General features: G+C 40.4%; 1 protein-coding gene across 11 annotated transcripts in view; it reads right to left on the bottom strand.

The window, feature by feature from the left end:
• SEMA5A (semaphorin 5A) overlaps positions 1-16,598 on the bottom strand; it is an 844,194-nt gene that overhangs the window by 646,165 nt on the left and 181,431 nt on the right. For all 11 annotated transcript variants that reach the window (XR_009963244.1, XR_009963245.1, XM_062610854.1 and 8 more), the window contains 2 exons: positions 10,952-11,050; positions 9,543-9,756 (listed from right to left, as the gene is read on the bottom strand). Coding sequence is in view for 9 of the 11 variants with exons in the window: in XM_062610854.1 (XP_062466838.1) it covers positions 9,543-9,756; positions 10,952-11,050 (313 nt within the window). In the remaining 2 variants the exon portion in view is untranslated. The remainder of the gene's footprint in view (positions 1-9,542; positions 9,757-10,951; positions 11,051-16,598) is intronic.

The raw sequence follows: 16,598 nt of genomic DNA, 5'->3' as shown, positions 1-16,598 counted from the left end.
ACATGAGCAGGCTAGATGACATATAAAAGAACAGGCTTTGTCCTCAGTGGTCTCCTAGCTTTTTCATAAATGGAAGGTGGACCTCACTGTTTTACTGAGGGTAGATAAGAAATAAAGAAATCCTACCTTCATAGATAGTGCTGCTTGTTCTCTAGCGTTTCAGGTGGATAAGGAAATGTTATTAAGGTGTTTTGTAGTAACTTAGTCTAGCCCTGGAGAAAGGCGGTCAGGGGAGGCACCTCCATCTCGCATCAACTTACTGCTCTACTACTCTGTCATTGCCACCTGGGAGAAGATGTACAACTTTGAAAGGAAAAACACAACATAACTGCTCAACTTTTTTCCTCTGGTGGCAGCTCCATGAAAAAGCCTAAAGATGGGTTCCAAAATCAGCACGCATTGCCCTCCCATTTGAGGATACCAGCAAAAAGGATGATATGCATAAAAGAACAGAACCATCTCATGGGGGGCACAACTCAAGGAAAGTAATTATTTATCATCTTACAAAATTAGCAAGAAATGGTAGCATATGCTTTGCATATTTTCAGTCAAGTGTCTTATCTGAAAGCTAAAGACCAAATTGCATGTCTCAAGAACACATTGGATTTGAGTTACATAAAAAATTACATAAAAGAAAAGCTCACATTAGGTAATAACAAGGCTTTTCATTAAAAGCCAGAAACAGAAAAGGATAACCCTGAATTATTACAGCCCTTTCCATCAATCAAGCAAAAGTGAATGGATTCAATTTTGATCTTAGGTCAATTTCTCTCCACAAGGTCATATTTTCTCTCCACATACCCTACTATAAAGAAAGTCCATCAACAAATAATGATGAGAATGAATTCAGAGCTGTATTGAACCCCACTAACCAAACCATCTTTGTGAGAATTTTACTTTTAGTGTTATTTTTGAAAACTAGAAGTTCCTGCTCTAGATTTATGAGTTTTTTTTTAAGTGAAATGTTTTTAAGAAAGTGATCTCAGAACAACCACTTTAATGGTACCTAATAATGAAATGCTTAGGGCAGCAAGAGGAGAAAGCGGTAATATTATGTCTACCAGCAGAGCAGAACAATCTAAACATTCCTATGCACTTTGCAGCTGGAAAGGCTTCTAATCTGTATGAGATTTTATTTAATTTCTTTCTCGTTTGGGACTACATCTGATACAAGATTACATTTTAATCATCTATAGTCTGCTTACCGACGGAGCTTCTTGACCTTTAAAACAAAGTTATTATTTATTTAACATGTTCCAATAGCATCTATCATTGTATACCTAGGACAAAGAAAACAGCTACAGTGTATTTCAAGATCATTGGAGATCCAAGCAATTGTAAGCAAAGGCATTTGGCAAATTATGAAACCAAGTGTCTCAGTGTTCTCCATATGATGAAAAAGAAAGGGATTGACTTGGATTTCATTCTTTTTCTTTAACCTGCTTTGCCCTTTTATTGGCTAAGTGAAGCAAACAGACATTTTAGACTAAGGCTGACTTTCACACTGAGGCATCAAACATTTACTGATTTGAGGACGTGGAGTGAAAAGAGAAATATCTTTACTAACTGTAAATGCTGGAATTCAGAGGAAGCTTAGAAGAAGTCTAAGCAATGAAGGCTTTTCCACACCTAACTGTATCCACTGCAGCTGTGGACTACAAATATAACTATTTCATTTACCTCTGTCCTCTAGAGCAAATGGTGAATTCTGCCCCTGCTCCACTTTGCAAATCAACTCTAAAGCAGTCTAATTAGAAGCAGGCTGTAACAGACAACTCTGAATATGATTTAAACTCTGTGTTACACTGAGAGCTTAAAGAGGCACAAATAAACAGCATGCCAACTGTAAATCAAGGTGTAATTCTTTTTTTCCTTAATGAAAGATTTAATTTATTGGCTATCATTTAATAATGTCCAAAGCAGACTGCTAAGGCAGACTATTCTTCTTACAAAATACTGCAAAGGTAATTTTAAAACGTTCTAGCAACATGCTGCCCTGTACTGACCTGAGCAGTTGGCTGAAGTTCAAGGTCTTGCTGACTGCTTTGGCCTGAAGATGAAATCGATGGAAGAGCTGTCTGCTTTAGACATAATCCTCAGTGTGCACTGTATTACCTCAAATTGTTTCCCTGAAGCACAGAAGTACTTAAACACAGATTCAGAGAGGAAGAAAAAGGAGAGTAGGTAGCAGAACAACACACCTTTAAAAGTAAGTTATTGGTACCTTTCTATCTTCATTTGTTTATGGATTTATATATTCACATGAGTAACTTCAAGCATTACTTTTTTCTCTACATGAGAAAAGAGAAGGCCAAAACATACCATCAAGAGAAGGAAAGGTGGGTTCTCTCTTCCACATTTTCAGGTTTATTATCCTACAGCCAGCTGGGCTGCTGGTTGTGGAAAGTACTGGTTTGCAGCACTTGTTAACTTGGCTGGGTGATCATGTTCCTCTTGATTGAGAATATTGACAGTTACAGAGTACTGACATGTTGGGCAAGAAAGGTGAGGATAATGTGGGTCTATTTCTTCACTGACAGTTGATAAATTCTTTGTGAGCAACCCAACCTGTAGGACTGCTGAATTATGGTGAATGCTCAGGTCAGAGCACCAAGGTAGTCCAGTCTTTCAGCAGTGTCTCCTCATGGAGATGAGCAGAATCTCTGCATGGTGATGACTGTGGTCAAAAACCTACTCACTGCATTTGGGCCAGCCGCACATTGTCAACAGGAGTGACAGGAGCATAGAAATAGGGTCCATAAGCAAAGCATTAATTTCTTGTTCTAGAAGAGGAAGCTCTGAGGCAAAAAAATAACTGGTGATTATATTCAGAGATAAGCAAGAGCTGAATAGATTACTACTCTTAATGTTAAAAAAATGTAAGTTCCAATAACTATCTTCAGGTGCTTCATTCCTCCATCACTAAAGACGATATGACTGGTTTACATTCAAAATTTTCCAAAATAGGAAAAACTTCTAGGAAGTGGCAGATATTTGTAACACTTGGCCAACTCTTCTTTCTGCCATTAAAAATTATCAAAGACAAAAGTCAAGGGAGTCAAATCTCAAATATTTTCAGCAGGTTATCTAGTGGGTGAAAAGAATTCAGAGACCCTGTAAGATGCTCCACAGTACCTAGCTCTAGCCAAAACAGGATTTCTGTCTTTGCAGGGTTGCTGTGCTGCCCATCTACCTTTTTGGATTACTGCTTGCTCAAGATCTTTGTGCTTCACATACCGTGGGCTCATTGAACTTTCCTTTTCCTTTCAGTTATACACTCATGGTATATTCCTGTAGCTTACTTTTATACATATCCTGAGTAATTGATATTTTTAACTAAGCTACCAAACTCTTCATCACCGCAGATAATTGAGTGTTGAGTACAACAAGAAAATGATAATACAGAAATGAAAGTTCACTGACTTGTCCATACTCTACTAAGGTTTAAGCACCTGATCAGAATGATGCTTACCTGAAAGCATCATTATAAAGATACCTATGCTGAAAATAACTGCTAACTTACCTATTCAGTTGATGTGGATTGCTTCCAAACCTAGCAAGTCTGCAGTAGAAGGCAGGACCTGATAATAAATATATGACTCTAGCTGAACCAGAATTAATAGGGAATCCAGACTGAAATGTATTTTATTCGATATCTGTGATTCCAGAAACTGCGATCACTGCACGCTAAAATGGGATCTCCAGCCACACGACACATCAGCTCTGCCTTCCCCTCCCACACTGTGTCACATAGTTCCTGTGATTATGGACCTTCTGATTATTAAGATTAGAAGCAAGGTTTCTTCTGTGATGAAAATTCGGAGCATCCCATGTCAAGACCCTTCACCATAAATTACAGTGAACACTGACAGCAGACTGCCTCAGCATATAGGCATGTTCCTTTGGCCTGACTGATCTCACTGAATACCCCTGAAATTCACTGAGAATTGGCTAGCCATTAAAATCAATGTCTTCGTTGCATAGAGGAAGATAATCAGCTGTGCTTTAGAATACTGCCACTGCCCCCAACGTGATTTGCAGAGTAGAAAATTTAAGTGAGTGTCCTGGGTTCAGAAGTAGCAGTCATTTTTCCCCTTCTTGGTAGCTGGTGCAGTGCAATGTTTTGACTTTCAGCTCGGGAACGGAGCTGATAACAAGCGATGTTTTGGTTTGGCCAAGGACTTTGTGAGCCTCATGCTCTGCCAGGGAGGAGGGGAAGCTGGGAGGAAGCAGAGACAGGACACCTGACCCAAACTGACCAAAGAGGTATTCCATACCACAGCACGTCATGCCCAGGAGGTAACTGGGAGTTAGCCGGAAGGGCTGGGAGACTGAGGGGTTGGAGGAGGTATGGGTCAGAGCTTGGTCGGGCTGGGGGGGGCGAGTTATCGGTCGGCTGGTGGTGAGATGATGTATTCTCTTCCCTTGTTATTTCCTTTATCATTATTATCATTGGTGGTAGCAGTAGTGATTTGTGTTATACCTTAGTTACTAAACTGTTCTTATCTCAACCTGTGGGAGTTGCATTCTTTTTGATTCTCCTCTCCGTCCCTCCGGGAGTAGGGGGAGGGCAAGAAGGGGGGGAGTGAGTGAACAAGTTACCTGACTGGGTTTAAACCACGACAGTTCTTTTTGGCGCCCAACGTGGGGCACGAAGGGTTGAGATAACGACAGATCTGACTGGATTAATAGTCACTCATCACAATGACGATTTATTGGCTCTCAGAGTTGTTTCGCTTGATCTCACAGCTTCAGAATGTTGTAACTTACGTAGAGCTGGTATTTGCTGTGATAGTGTTTATCAAGTATGGGGCCTGGGCTAAGGTTCTTGTCTCACTGTGCTTTATGGCAATGGCTTGTAATACGGGTGGGCTCCAGCAGCAGGGCGGGATGGACGTGGCCGTGGACTTGTACCTGGCCGTCCGGCTGCTCTTCACCGTCCTGGCCCTCGCCCTACTCTCCATCTTCGTGAGGCTGCGGGGAGCCGAGGGGGAGCGGCCTCGGGAGCCGGCGGCAGCCGAACCGGCTCGGGAGAGCGGCCCCGGGGACCAAGCGGCGGCGGGAGCGGGGCCGGAGGCCGCGAGGGGACGGCTGCCGGTGGAGGAGGTCGGGGCGGTCGAGGAGCAGAACGAAGGGGCTGCCGAGCAGCGGGAGAAGGCGGCGGAGAAGCCGAGCCCCGCGGAAGAGCCGAGCCCCGCGGCCGAGCCGAGCCCCGCGGCCGAGCCGAGCCCCGCGGAGGAGCCGAGCCCCGCGGAGGAGCCGAGCCCCGCGGCCGAGCCCAGCCCCGCGACGGCCGAGAGCATTCCCCGGAAGCCGCCTGCCGAACCCCAGGAGGATGCAGGAGAGCACGCAGCATTTCCCAGCAAGGCAGAGGAGGAAGAGCTGGACTCAGGAAAAGAGAAGCTGGCGGTGGGAGAGCCGGCAAGTACAGCAGCTACACCAGTCCCAGTGACAAGTACAGCAGCATCAACTGAGAGTTCTGGAGGTTTTGAATGGCCTTTGGGTATCCTTGGGACCTGCCTGCTGATTGTGATGGGGATCAGCATGTTGGCACACACACAGACTGTGTTCTACCCACAACCATTTTGTCTGATCTCAAAAGTTAAGCAGAGTCAGGTTTGGGTCTTGTCTGGGGTTAGACGAGGATATGGGGGGACCAAGAGGTTTTCCCCAAGGCTGGACAGCCAGGAGTGGCAGGGTGTGTGGGACAGTATGGGCAAGTATCTAGTCCACTGGGCCCCTCCAGTGCTTTGGAAGCATTGGAGATGGAAGGCAGCTGTATGGAGTCCCCAGCAACAAGCTGCAGAAACTGCTGAAGGGGACAGTGAATTATTTTGAGCCTGGTGGGCCCAATGCACTTCAGGCCATCAGAGCAGAGATGCAACACAGAGATGGACTCATGATCGAGGGGTGGACTTAGCAATGGACACTATTGCCCAGGTTATTCACGAGTGTGAACACTGCACACAGTCTCTCCTGCTCTGGAAGACTGTTACAAGAGATGGAGCCTGACATGGACCAGATGGACGCAGCAGCTTTATAGGGACTGGTCCATGCACTAAGTTAAGAGTGCACCGAGATAAGAGTGATGGTATATTGAAAATGTGGGATCTGAGCATGACGTGAATGGTATGGAATAAGGGGTGGATAATGTCCTGGGTTCAGAAGTAGCAGTCATTTTTCCCCTTCTTGGTAGCTGGTGCAGTGCAATGTTTTGACTTTCAGCTCGGGAACGGAGCTGATAACAAGCGATGTTTTGGTTTGGCCAAGGACTTTGTGAGCCTCATGCTCTGCCAGGGAGGAGGGGAAGCTGGGAGGAAGCAGAGACAGGACACCTGACCCAAACTGACCAAAGAGGTATTCCATACCACAGCACGTCATGCCCAGGAGGTAACTGGGAGTTAGCCGGAAGGGCTGGGAGACTGAGGGGTTGGAGGAGGTATGGGTCAGAGCTTGGTCGGGCTGGGGGGGGCGAGTTATCGGTCGGCTGGTGGTGAGATGATGTATTCTCTTCCCTTGTTATTTCCTTTATCATTATTATCATTGGTGGTAGCAGTAGTGATTTGTGTTATACCTTAGTTACTAAACTGTTCTTATCTCAACCTGTGGGAGTTGCATTCTTTTTGATTCTCCTCTCCGTCCCTCCGGGAGTAGGGGGAGGGCAAGAAGGGGGGGAGTGAGTGAACAAGTTACCTGACTGGGTTTAAACCACGACAGTGAGAAAAAACATTGCACCTCTGAGGGAAACATGGATGTAATAGAAAACATACTTCACATTGGAAACATTCATAGACACATGTCCACACACACCTAAAACGAGGCTGAATTACAGCAACTGACAGCTACTACTGATGACCAGATAGTGACTAGGAAGCTTCCATTCCAGCTGATGCCTCACTTTTTTTTGCAGGATTATCTGTGTTACTTTCTCACCAAAAGCAGCATAATCTTCCCTTCCATCCAAGCACTGAAAAACTAATGCAGTTTCTTGGCACTGAATCACATGTGAGCCAGCAAACTGACATAAAAGCAAAAGGATCCCCAACTCTTACCCACCCCAAAAGAGATTCTTCCTCCCTTTCAAGTAGGTAACTGGGCTGCTTCCAGCCTTTTTATTGGATTTGCTTGAACTGGCTCTAATTACAAAACTTATCTCATTCTTCCCCCCAAAGATAAAAGCCAGTTTCGTGGCAACTTAGTGCTTAACAGTTTTGAAGCAGAAGAATGAGCTCTAATGGAGAATGTATAGGTGCAGTTGAATGTACTTAAACCAAATGTACAGTTTAAGGCTGAAGCTTTAAACAGACAAAATGTAAATACAGTGAATTTGATTAATTACAGGAGTCAGGGGCAGGGAATTTCAGTATAAAGTTAGCATATTAGCAAAAAAATTCAGCATAAAACATAACCAGTTAAACTCAAAATTAAGTGTGAAGAATTTTTTCCCTTTGACAGAAGCACCCAGGTGTGGCATAGCAATTAGTTCCAATGCCACAGCAGTGTGAACAAAAGGTGCCCAAACAGGGATATCTATATAATGAGTTAATTTTTCCTCTCATGTTTTTGTGGCACTGCTATAATTCTGTTTCATTGCATACAGTTTGGTTTTGTTAATTAATATTCTCAAATCAGCTGACCTTCAGAGAAAGTCACAAATTTCTCCAAGCTACCTCTGATGGCTTCTTTTGTACAGGAAAAATACACCAATCAAATACGTACAATTCAGCATTCAGATTATATGAGAACTAAAATATTCAAAATAAAGTCTGTCTCTTGTATCAGATCCTAATGTTCTGATGCTAGCATTTGTCATAGAGTCATAGAATCATAGAAGAGTTAGAGTTGGAAAGGACTTTAAGATCATCTAGTTCCAACCCCCCTGACAAGGGCAGGGACACCTCACACTAAACCATGTCACCCAAGGCTTCATCCAACCTGGTCTTGAACACTGCCAGGGATGGAGCATTCACAACCTCCCTGGGAAACCCATTCCAGTGCCTCACCACCCTAACAGGAAATAAATTCTTCCCTATACCCAATCTAAACTTCCCCTGTTTAAGTTTTAACCTGTTACCCCTTGTCCTATCACTACAGTCCCTAATGAAGAGTCCCTCCCCAGCATCCCTACAGGCCCCTTCAGAGGGGTCTCCATGCAGCCTTCTCTTCTCCAGGCTGAACAGACCCAACTTTCTCAGGCTGTCTTCATACGGGAGGTGCTCCAGTCCCCTGATCATCCTCGTGGCCCTCCTCTGGACTTGTTCCAACAGTTCCATGTCCTTTTTATGTTGAGGACACCAGAACTGCACACAATACTCCAGGTGAGCTCTCACAAGAGCAGAGCAGAGGGGCAGGATCACCTCCTTCGACCTGCTGGTCATGCTCCTTTTGATGCAGCCCAGGACACGGTTGGCTTTCTGGGCTCCAAGAGCACACTGAAGCCGGCTCATGTTCATTTTCTCATCCACAAACAACCCCAAGTCCTTCTCCACAGAGCTGCTCTGAATCTCTTCTCTGCCCAACCTGTAGCTGTGCCTGGGATTGCTCCAACCCAGGTGTAGGACCTTGCACTGGGTATGGTTAAACTTCATGAGGTTGGCATCAGCCTACCTCACAAGTGTGTCAAGGTCCCTCTGGATGGCATTCCTTCCCTTCAGCGTATCAACCGAACCACACAGCTTGGTGTCATTGGCAAACTTGCTGAGGGTTGTATTTCATTTCAAACATGAGAATAATCCCATCATAAAAGGAAATGCACTGTGGGGGATAGCAACTGCATGTCACATAGCACACTTTATGAAAATACGTTTTGCTCCTACTGGGATAAGCATGAGTAAATTATAATATAGATAATTTCACATTTCATGTTAAATAATAATTTTCATTTTAGAAAAATTTGCTTCTTTTTTGAAATGCTGGCCATGTTACATCTCAAGAATATCTAATGAATTTTGAATAACTGGCCATGTTACATCTCAAGAATACCTAATATGTTTACAGCTTCTCCCAGCTGGAAATCCTCATCAGGTGATTAACATCCATGACACAGGAGTGATTGCTGCAGTACAATTCTATGATATGTTTTGCAGACTAGACATATCCTTTAGCTATAATAAGCTTCAAAAGTGTCAGTCTGCCATCTAAACAGCTTGAAAGCACAACGTTTTCAGCTTGTCAAGGTTGGGACCTGCAGGCAAAACCAGGAGAATTCAGCCCATTCTAAACTGTTTCTATTCTGCCTTAGGTTTTTTGAAGGACTTAACAAAAGAACGCTCAAGGTAAGTTACTGCTCTTGGCTGACTCAGCTTTGCCATGTAAGCACACCTGCAAATGTGACATATACTTAAGTGTACATCTACAAAATGCAGCTATATTAATTAAATGTCATACTTACACTTGTAAAGTTAAAAATAATGCAAAATAATTTAAAAATTAGATAAACAATACTGCAAAAAAAATCAAATTCTCAGAATGGAATTTAAAGACTGTAAACATGGAGAACACAAGTTAAAAAGAGTTGAGTCTCATGGTCCATCAGCACTCACCATTCAGCCATTTGGAGTTGTACTGGGCAGTGCGGAGAGGAGGAAGGGCCCCCAGACTGCGATAAATAGCAGGATCCCTTCCCGGAAAATCCATGGCTGTTGCAGCATATAATTCCCCACTGGAAGTGAGAAGAGCAGTGGAGTTGTGCTGGGGACTGTAAGGACAACGAGCCATGCCACTGATTTGATCATGTATTTCTGTCAAGTTACTTAACTGTAAAAGAATGAGAAAAAGGGATTAAAATGATCTGAAAATTATCATTTTAGCCAAGCTGCATCAATCTGAGCAAAATCCTATCATAAACACCAGTTATCTCCTTTGGTATTACTGCACAACAGTTACAATCTGACCTTTCCATCAATCTGAAACTGTCTCATATAAAAAGTTTCACCAAAATGCTGTCTGATCTCACTTTTGCCTCTTCATTATGTGAAACATGCAAGTTAATCATATTAGCATATTAGAAGCAATTCAAAAATTAATTATTTCTACACAGACTTTTTTTTATGGAGACTAAAACCAGATCTGATTGCCAGATCAACTAAGGTACTTACTGCAGCAAGTGACAGACAATAAAAGAAGAACAAATCTATTATTTGTTTTGTTGGTGTGTTTGAGGAAAGAATCTCACATGAAAAATGTGATTAAAAAAAAAAAGGAGCTTTCCATTTCCAGTTCAGCAGAACAATCTCTTTGATTTAGTAGCTCTAATACTTTCAGCCATAAACCACAGTATATTGTTAATATGTTATTTGAAAGTGAAGGTACAATAGGTTTAAATATGATAAATGTGAAAAGGAGTTTTTGGCAATACAGCTAGTTTTTGTATTTAAACGCTTCTCCCCTCCTGAAATAAATAGCCACCTTAGTCCAAATGGTGATATTTTGATTTTTATTATGACTATTATTGATCCTTAATGGACCCTCTTTCTTTGATACACATAATATACAATTTGGTTTTTTTTCAGACACAATATGACAGATCTTTTCAACCAAGATTTCTCATTCTCACCAGTCAGAAATCACTAATTCAGATACTCCCATCTTCTCCAGGACTACACATACACAGTATGCAGCTACCCATCTATATTTTACAACTAAACCTGCTGATGCCAACTGAACTTGACACAGTGGCAGGAGTCTTAGAAATACCTATGGTTCATGAAAATTGGCATGTAGGAAGAACTGAGGTGCTCATAGCTGTGTTCTCTCCCACAGCTGAGGAAAAGACTGCAAAAAGAGATCATTGATTAACTCTCCTTTTTGACCTGCCAATAACTAAATCAGACTTTTATACATCAGCTCACCCATCAATACACAAATAGCCTGGACTCAACCACAGCAGCCTTTTAATCTGCTGGCTCAGAACAGGGACTTGAGCTTGTGGGACAAAATATTTAACTCATACCGTCCGATTAGTGCAGATTGGAGTGAACGCATTGGTTCCACAGGTAAAGAGATGGTTGCCTCCAACAAGAAGCACTCGAATGTAGTTCTGGCATTCCTCCTGACACACAGAAAAGAAAGACAAATACAGTGATACTTCAAAGCATAGAGGAGACTAATTACAATGTGCTTTCCATTATATGTTATTATATGTTATATGTCCACACATAAAAATTTACGTGAATAAGGCCTAAGCCTTAAAGTAATCATTTAATAATCATTATATACCTAGTTTTCCTAATTACAACATATGCATCCATCAATCTGTAAAACATTCTTAACAGGATAACAACAGATCTCTTCAGTACTGAAGATTTCTTCTAAGTGTATATTTCAAAGGTTTATCTAAACTCTGAAAAGAGAGATACTGATTTAAATAATACACTGCCACGCCAAGAAATGGGATGCTGGCTTTGAAGACAGATCAGGCCAAGGGAAGAATTTGTAAGGAAAACAGGAGAAATAACAGGTTGGCAGTAGCATGAGTATGTTGAAACCAAAATGAATAAAATTCTTGAGATGTTCAGATGCAGATTTGTCACTAATAGTTTTATAATTTGCACAATCTGTTTTATTAGAAGCATCTACATTTCTGTTAATTTGAAGTTTCTAATGAAATCTCATTACTTCAATATATAGACACTCATCCCTGAGGAATAATTTTACATGTTTTTTTTTGCCATGAGGATGTGTGAAGGCTTTATGATGTTCATTTCCCTCATTTCAGAAGCAAGAAAGCAACAGCAATTTCTACTGTTTATTCAGACAGAAAGCTTTCTTCTGCATATTATGAGACTCCCAGAACTGTATGTAGGAAAGATGCAAGCAGTCCTGTAAAAATCAATGTCCCTATCTGATAAAATGACCAAAGTCAACAATATGCTTGGAAAAAATAAAATTTCTTAGAACCTTTCATTTGAATGCTCTCTAGCATCCATTCACAAGACAGTCTCACATAAAGCACTGAAAACACTTGTGAAAATACAGCTACTCAATTCTAACAGATATTAAGTGAAATCATGTAAGTAAATCCATGCAACAGTAATGTTGCAGAAGTCCCATTTTTTGGTCTACAGATATATTAAATGTATTCTTTGTTTATCTTGAAAAGAGACTCATCCTGGAAGATAATAAATATAATCCTGAATAAATTGAACAGGCATAAAATAGACGGCAAAGCAAGACGGGCAAAATACTCTCAAAATCTCTGAGAAAACTCTCAGAATTTATCGTCTGTACCTTTCCTCATAAAAATAAGGTTAAAAAGCCCTACAAACCTCCCACAAAATCTCAGAAAATTAACTACTTCTTGAGAAAAATCTCTCTCAAAAATCACATTTACATTAGTCTCTCATGAAAATGAGAGCTTTTAAAAGCTTCTCTTTGAGCCTTTAAAGGCAAATGTCAAAAATCTTAGAATTAAGATTTGATTCCCATTGGGTAAAAATACAACATCATTACCTTTTAAAAATTATAATTATTTCACTTCTGTGCAATTTCCCTGTTGAAGGTTGTTTTAATCAAACCAAAATAAACAATAACAACAACAAAAAAATTGAGGGCAATTCCCCTTGGTTTGGGGTTGTTTATTTTTTGGAAGGGTGCTCAGAAAGGTCCATAGAATGTAATACAGAAATTCATTCTTTGGGTTGTTTCCATCCTGCCCTTTACAGCAAGCCATGGAATGTAAGTGTAGGAAAAGTAAGTGGGTTCTGACATTACAACCATCCAACCTCTTTTCTTCATATTCCAGAGTTTCCTGAACTACTGCCATTGCCAAATTACTTGCACGCTGATCACCCACTCTTTCTGCTAAAAAATAATGTTAGTTTTTTAAACTCTGACATTCCTCAGATTCACAAGATTCTTCTCTCTAATATTTCCAAGTCCTCTGCCAACTTGACAACAATCCATAGTGCAACAGGGCAAATAAGACATCTCCTATCGAATTTTTGTTGGGTACATAGTACAAGAAGATCAAAACTGAAAGAATAGCTTTTATAATTGGATATTTTATAACTGGATATTTTCTTCATATGAAAGATCAACAACAATGCAAAACAAATAAAAAAATAGCCATGAATAAAACAATCATCAGCCAAAAACATATTAAAAAAGGACTCCATTATTTAGTTATTTGAATTGTTCAGAGTCACTTTTCTAGCTCCAGAGTCAAGCTCAACTGTACTGGTTCGTTTTTTCCATGTGCAAAAAAGAGATGCGTGATGTAGAAGTGGCAATGGTGAATGCAAATGACTTCAAAACCAAAGGATTTTTTTTTATTTTAGAAGGTGATGGTAGGGTTTGGTAGCCATCTCTTATGCAGTCTTATTCTCCAGTTTATCTTGACCTCTATGCCATATACTTTCCTATTCTTCTATAAAAATATTTCTGAAAGAAAGAAATTCATTTAGCAAGTATCTTTTGCTTTTATATCAACATCCTGGTAACAGAATACAACTACTAGAAACAATCAAGCAGCAGCAAAGCAGGCTAAGTTGCTGCTTAAGTTTTAGACCAACTTGACAGTTCAAGGACAACCTGGCTGAACACAGATATCTGTTTGCATCCATGTTTCTTGCTTTGGCTAACATTTTAAACTCAGTTTTGTTGAATTTTTTAATAATTTTATTGAAGTTTCAGATGCTAACACGCAGAGCCATTTGAATCTTAAACAAGCATGGGATAAGAGAATTCAATTATATATTTTTTAAATATCTGTTTGGTTTATTGCATTTTACTGTGTGCATTTACATTTCTCCTTTCTAACAGTCCCTATCACATGTGGCCAGCATGAATGGCCAAAATTATTTTCTTATCCATGTGTGGTGTTTAGACTTCTAAAAGCTAACACATGCTGGTCACAAGGCCATAATTTTGTCTGGATCACTCTTGGAGCCACTAGTTATTTTGAGCAACAGCTTAAATTGGTGGATAAACGTCTGAAGTCTCAGTAACAAACATCGGCCTTCAAACATCAAGTGTGTATTACACTGTCAAATGTGACAGATGTCCCTATATATTTTCGCTTTCAGCACTTTCCCCTCGTTGACTCCTAAAGCATAAACCTCAGAACAACTACTGCTAACAGCTAGGGGCAAAAATTCTGTGCAGTTTCTTTTTCAAGAAAAAAAAAAAAAAAAAAGAAGAGCTGTGTTTAACTGGCCATTATCTCTAAACTACTAGATTTGCTTCAGGGTTCAAAGCTAGCTTCTGGTTTCAGGACACTCCACCAGCAAACTGACTTTCAGTTTCACTGCCTGAACTCATTGTCCCCATGCTGCTCTGTGGTTAGTAGAACTTTAAGAGAAACCAGGATTTGAATGAATAACTTATCCATAACCATCACTGTAATCTTCATCTCTCTGGCCTTGTATATTTTGTCTACAACCTTTTCTGTCCCTTCCCTACAGTCACACGTCTGTCCTGAAATCTGAATTTGCCCCCAGAAATGCAGACTCCAGGAACTCCCCAATTTGAGCTGGATCTATTCATTCAACACAGCAAGCAAATAATCTTTCTGATAATAATAATTGGAATTGTGACAACCAGGGAAATTCCTCTAAAGAGGGACAATTCACTGTAGCACTAGAGTGAATACCTCAAGGTCAAATAATTCCCAGTTTTTGCAAAGGAAGGTTTTAGTAGTTTGACTAGGAGAAGAAGCATGCCACGGGTCAGGTATTTCCTCACCTGCATGCATAAGCCCTCCTTATACAGAGTACAGTGACCTTGTTTTAGTCTTGAACATAAGGCAATAAACGACAAACTAGGCTACCCTTTCTCTGGCCATAAATTTACCCTTTGATTGTAACCTCAATCACATCAGTGAAAGCAACAGAAGCATGAGAATTTCAAAAAGACAGTTGTCATGCCAGCTGGGTAGGTTGCCTCAGTTAATATCTCTGCATTCTCCAGCAACTCCCACATGAAACTTTCAGGCCACAAAGTCTGCACACCAAAAAAAAACCCTATGGCAACAATGAGAAGAGAATAATTTCGTCCCAGGACTGCCTTCAAACGTAATGAAATGCACAGATTGTACTTCTAGATTGTAAATGAGGAACAAGGCTATGGATACAAATGAAACACTGAATCTTTATCCACCTAAAAACAATACTAAGTAACAATTTCAGAGGTAATTATAGGTACCATATATACAATTTTCCAATGATGGCATAGCTTCCAGTCACCAGCTTCTTCAAAAGCCTGTGCTAAGAATGAACGAAAATCTGAATGTATGTACCACACTAAGGTCCAATATTACATGCACTTCACCGGTGCTGAGCATTTCTCCTGGCAAAATTATTTAATAGCAACACGTGCTTCTTCATTGTTGAATCCAGTGTGGATTTTACACCACAAAGTGTTGTCAACATAATATTCAAAAGTACACTTCTATAGTCTGAAATTTAATATTACTTTCATCCATCATGTTAGGCATTAGGTCACAGTCACTGCACTGTGACTTTCAGACAAGCTGAATGTTATTCTCACAGTTTTAAACTTGGAAAATCACTGTAAACCAAAGGCATAAGCGTTCAGTTACACACTGCATTCCTACCAGGACAGTTTCTACTGCATGTGCATCTTGATCAATGAAATCTGTTGTATTACATTGTTCTTGAGCGCACTTTTTTACTTCAGAGCATTGTCATTTAAAAGCTAAGGACCAAGGCTTGAAGGATGCATTACATAAAAAAGCATAAATCTTCTAGAGAGATTCTCTCTTCTAGAGAGAAATAATAACTCAGAAAATGAGTTATGCTTAATGAGGTCCCCTAAGTTTTTCTTACCTGTTCACAAACTGACGAGCGTTCTAATATGCATCCTGATCTCTAATCCATTTCTGCCATTAAAGCCTTCACATGTAATTTGAGTCATCAGAATTTATCTACTAAGAAATCTTAAAGTAAAATCTAACCCCTTTCTTTTCTCTAGCTATTAATACCTTTTATATACCTAGCATATACTGCAGTGTGATAGCTAGTAAACAGTAATTCCTAAATATTTGTTTCCTGCACTGGGACAGAAAGAAAAGGAAAGCAGGACAAAGAAGGCAACGCCATTCTTGATGCATTTTCCCCAGTATTGTAAACTCATTTCTATAGTGAAAGATATTCTTCCATAAAGACAATCATCTTTCATGCATGAAGCTTTAAACTGCATATTGAGTACACTTGCTTTTTTTCCCCCAAGTAATTCTGTCTTTTTCTCTCTCTCCTCACAGTACAACATGGGCCTGCTTCTGAAGTGAGGCCCTTCTACCCTTTCAAACTCAAATGGAAATGGCTAGGCCGATGGTACACTGCAATTTTATTTTCCAGAACATAGTAGGAAAAGCTGGAACTGAACTGTTCAATAAGAGAACTTAAAAAGTTAGTGATTAGATAACTATGCAGAAGACATTCTTCCTCTACTAGATGCCAGAAGCTTTTGGAATGTGTTTTTGAAGCCCAGGGGTTTTTGAGTTTTGCACATCAATAATGTATACTGACGTGTTATATTGAACTTGGGTCCTGAAAGCAAGTGTGCTCTTTTGCAGTTATCACTATTGATGTGCTTATCCTTTACGTTTTATCTCAATTAATTTTAATTATTAAATAGTA

This window comes from Pezoporus occidentalis, unplaced genomic scaffold (assembly GCF_034315485.1).
Source record: "Pezoporus occidentalis ecotype Australia unplaced genomic scaffold, CSIRO_AGI_Poc_V1 ctg15, whole genome shotgun sequence".
Lineage (NCBI taxonomy): Eukaryota > Metazoa > Chordata > Aves > Psittaciformes > Psittacidae > Pezoporus > Pezoporus occidentalis.
Note: the sequence above shows the minus strand (reverse complement) of the source record. Positions and strands in the feature narration are given on the sequence as shown.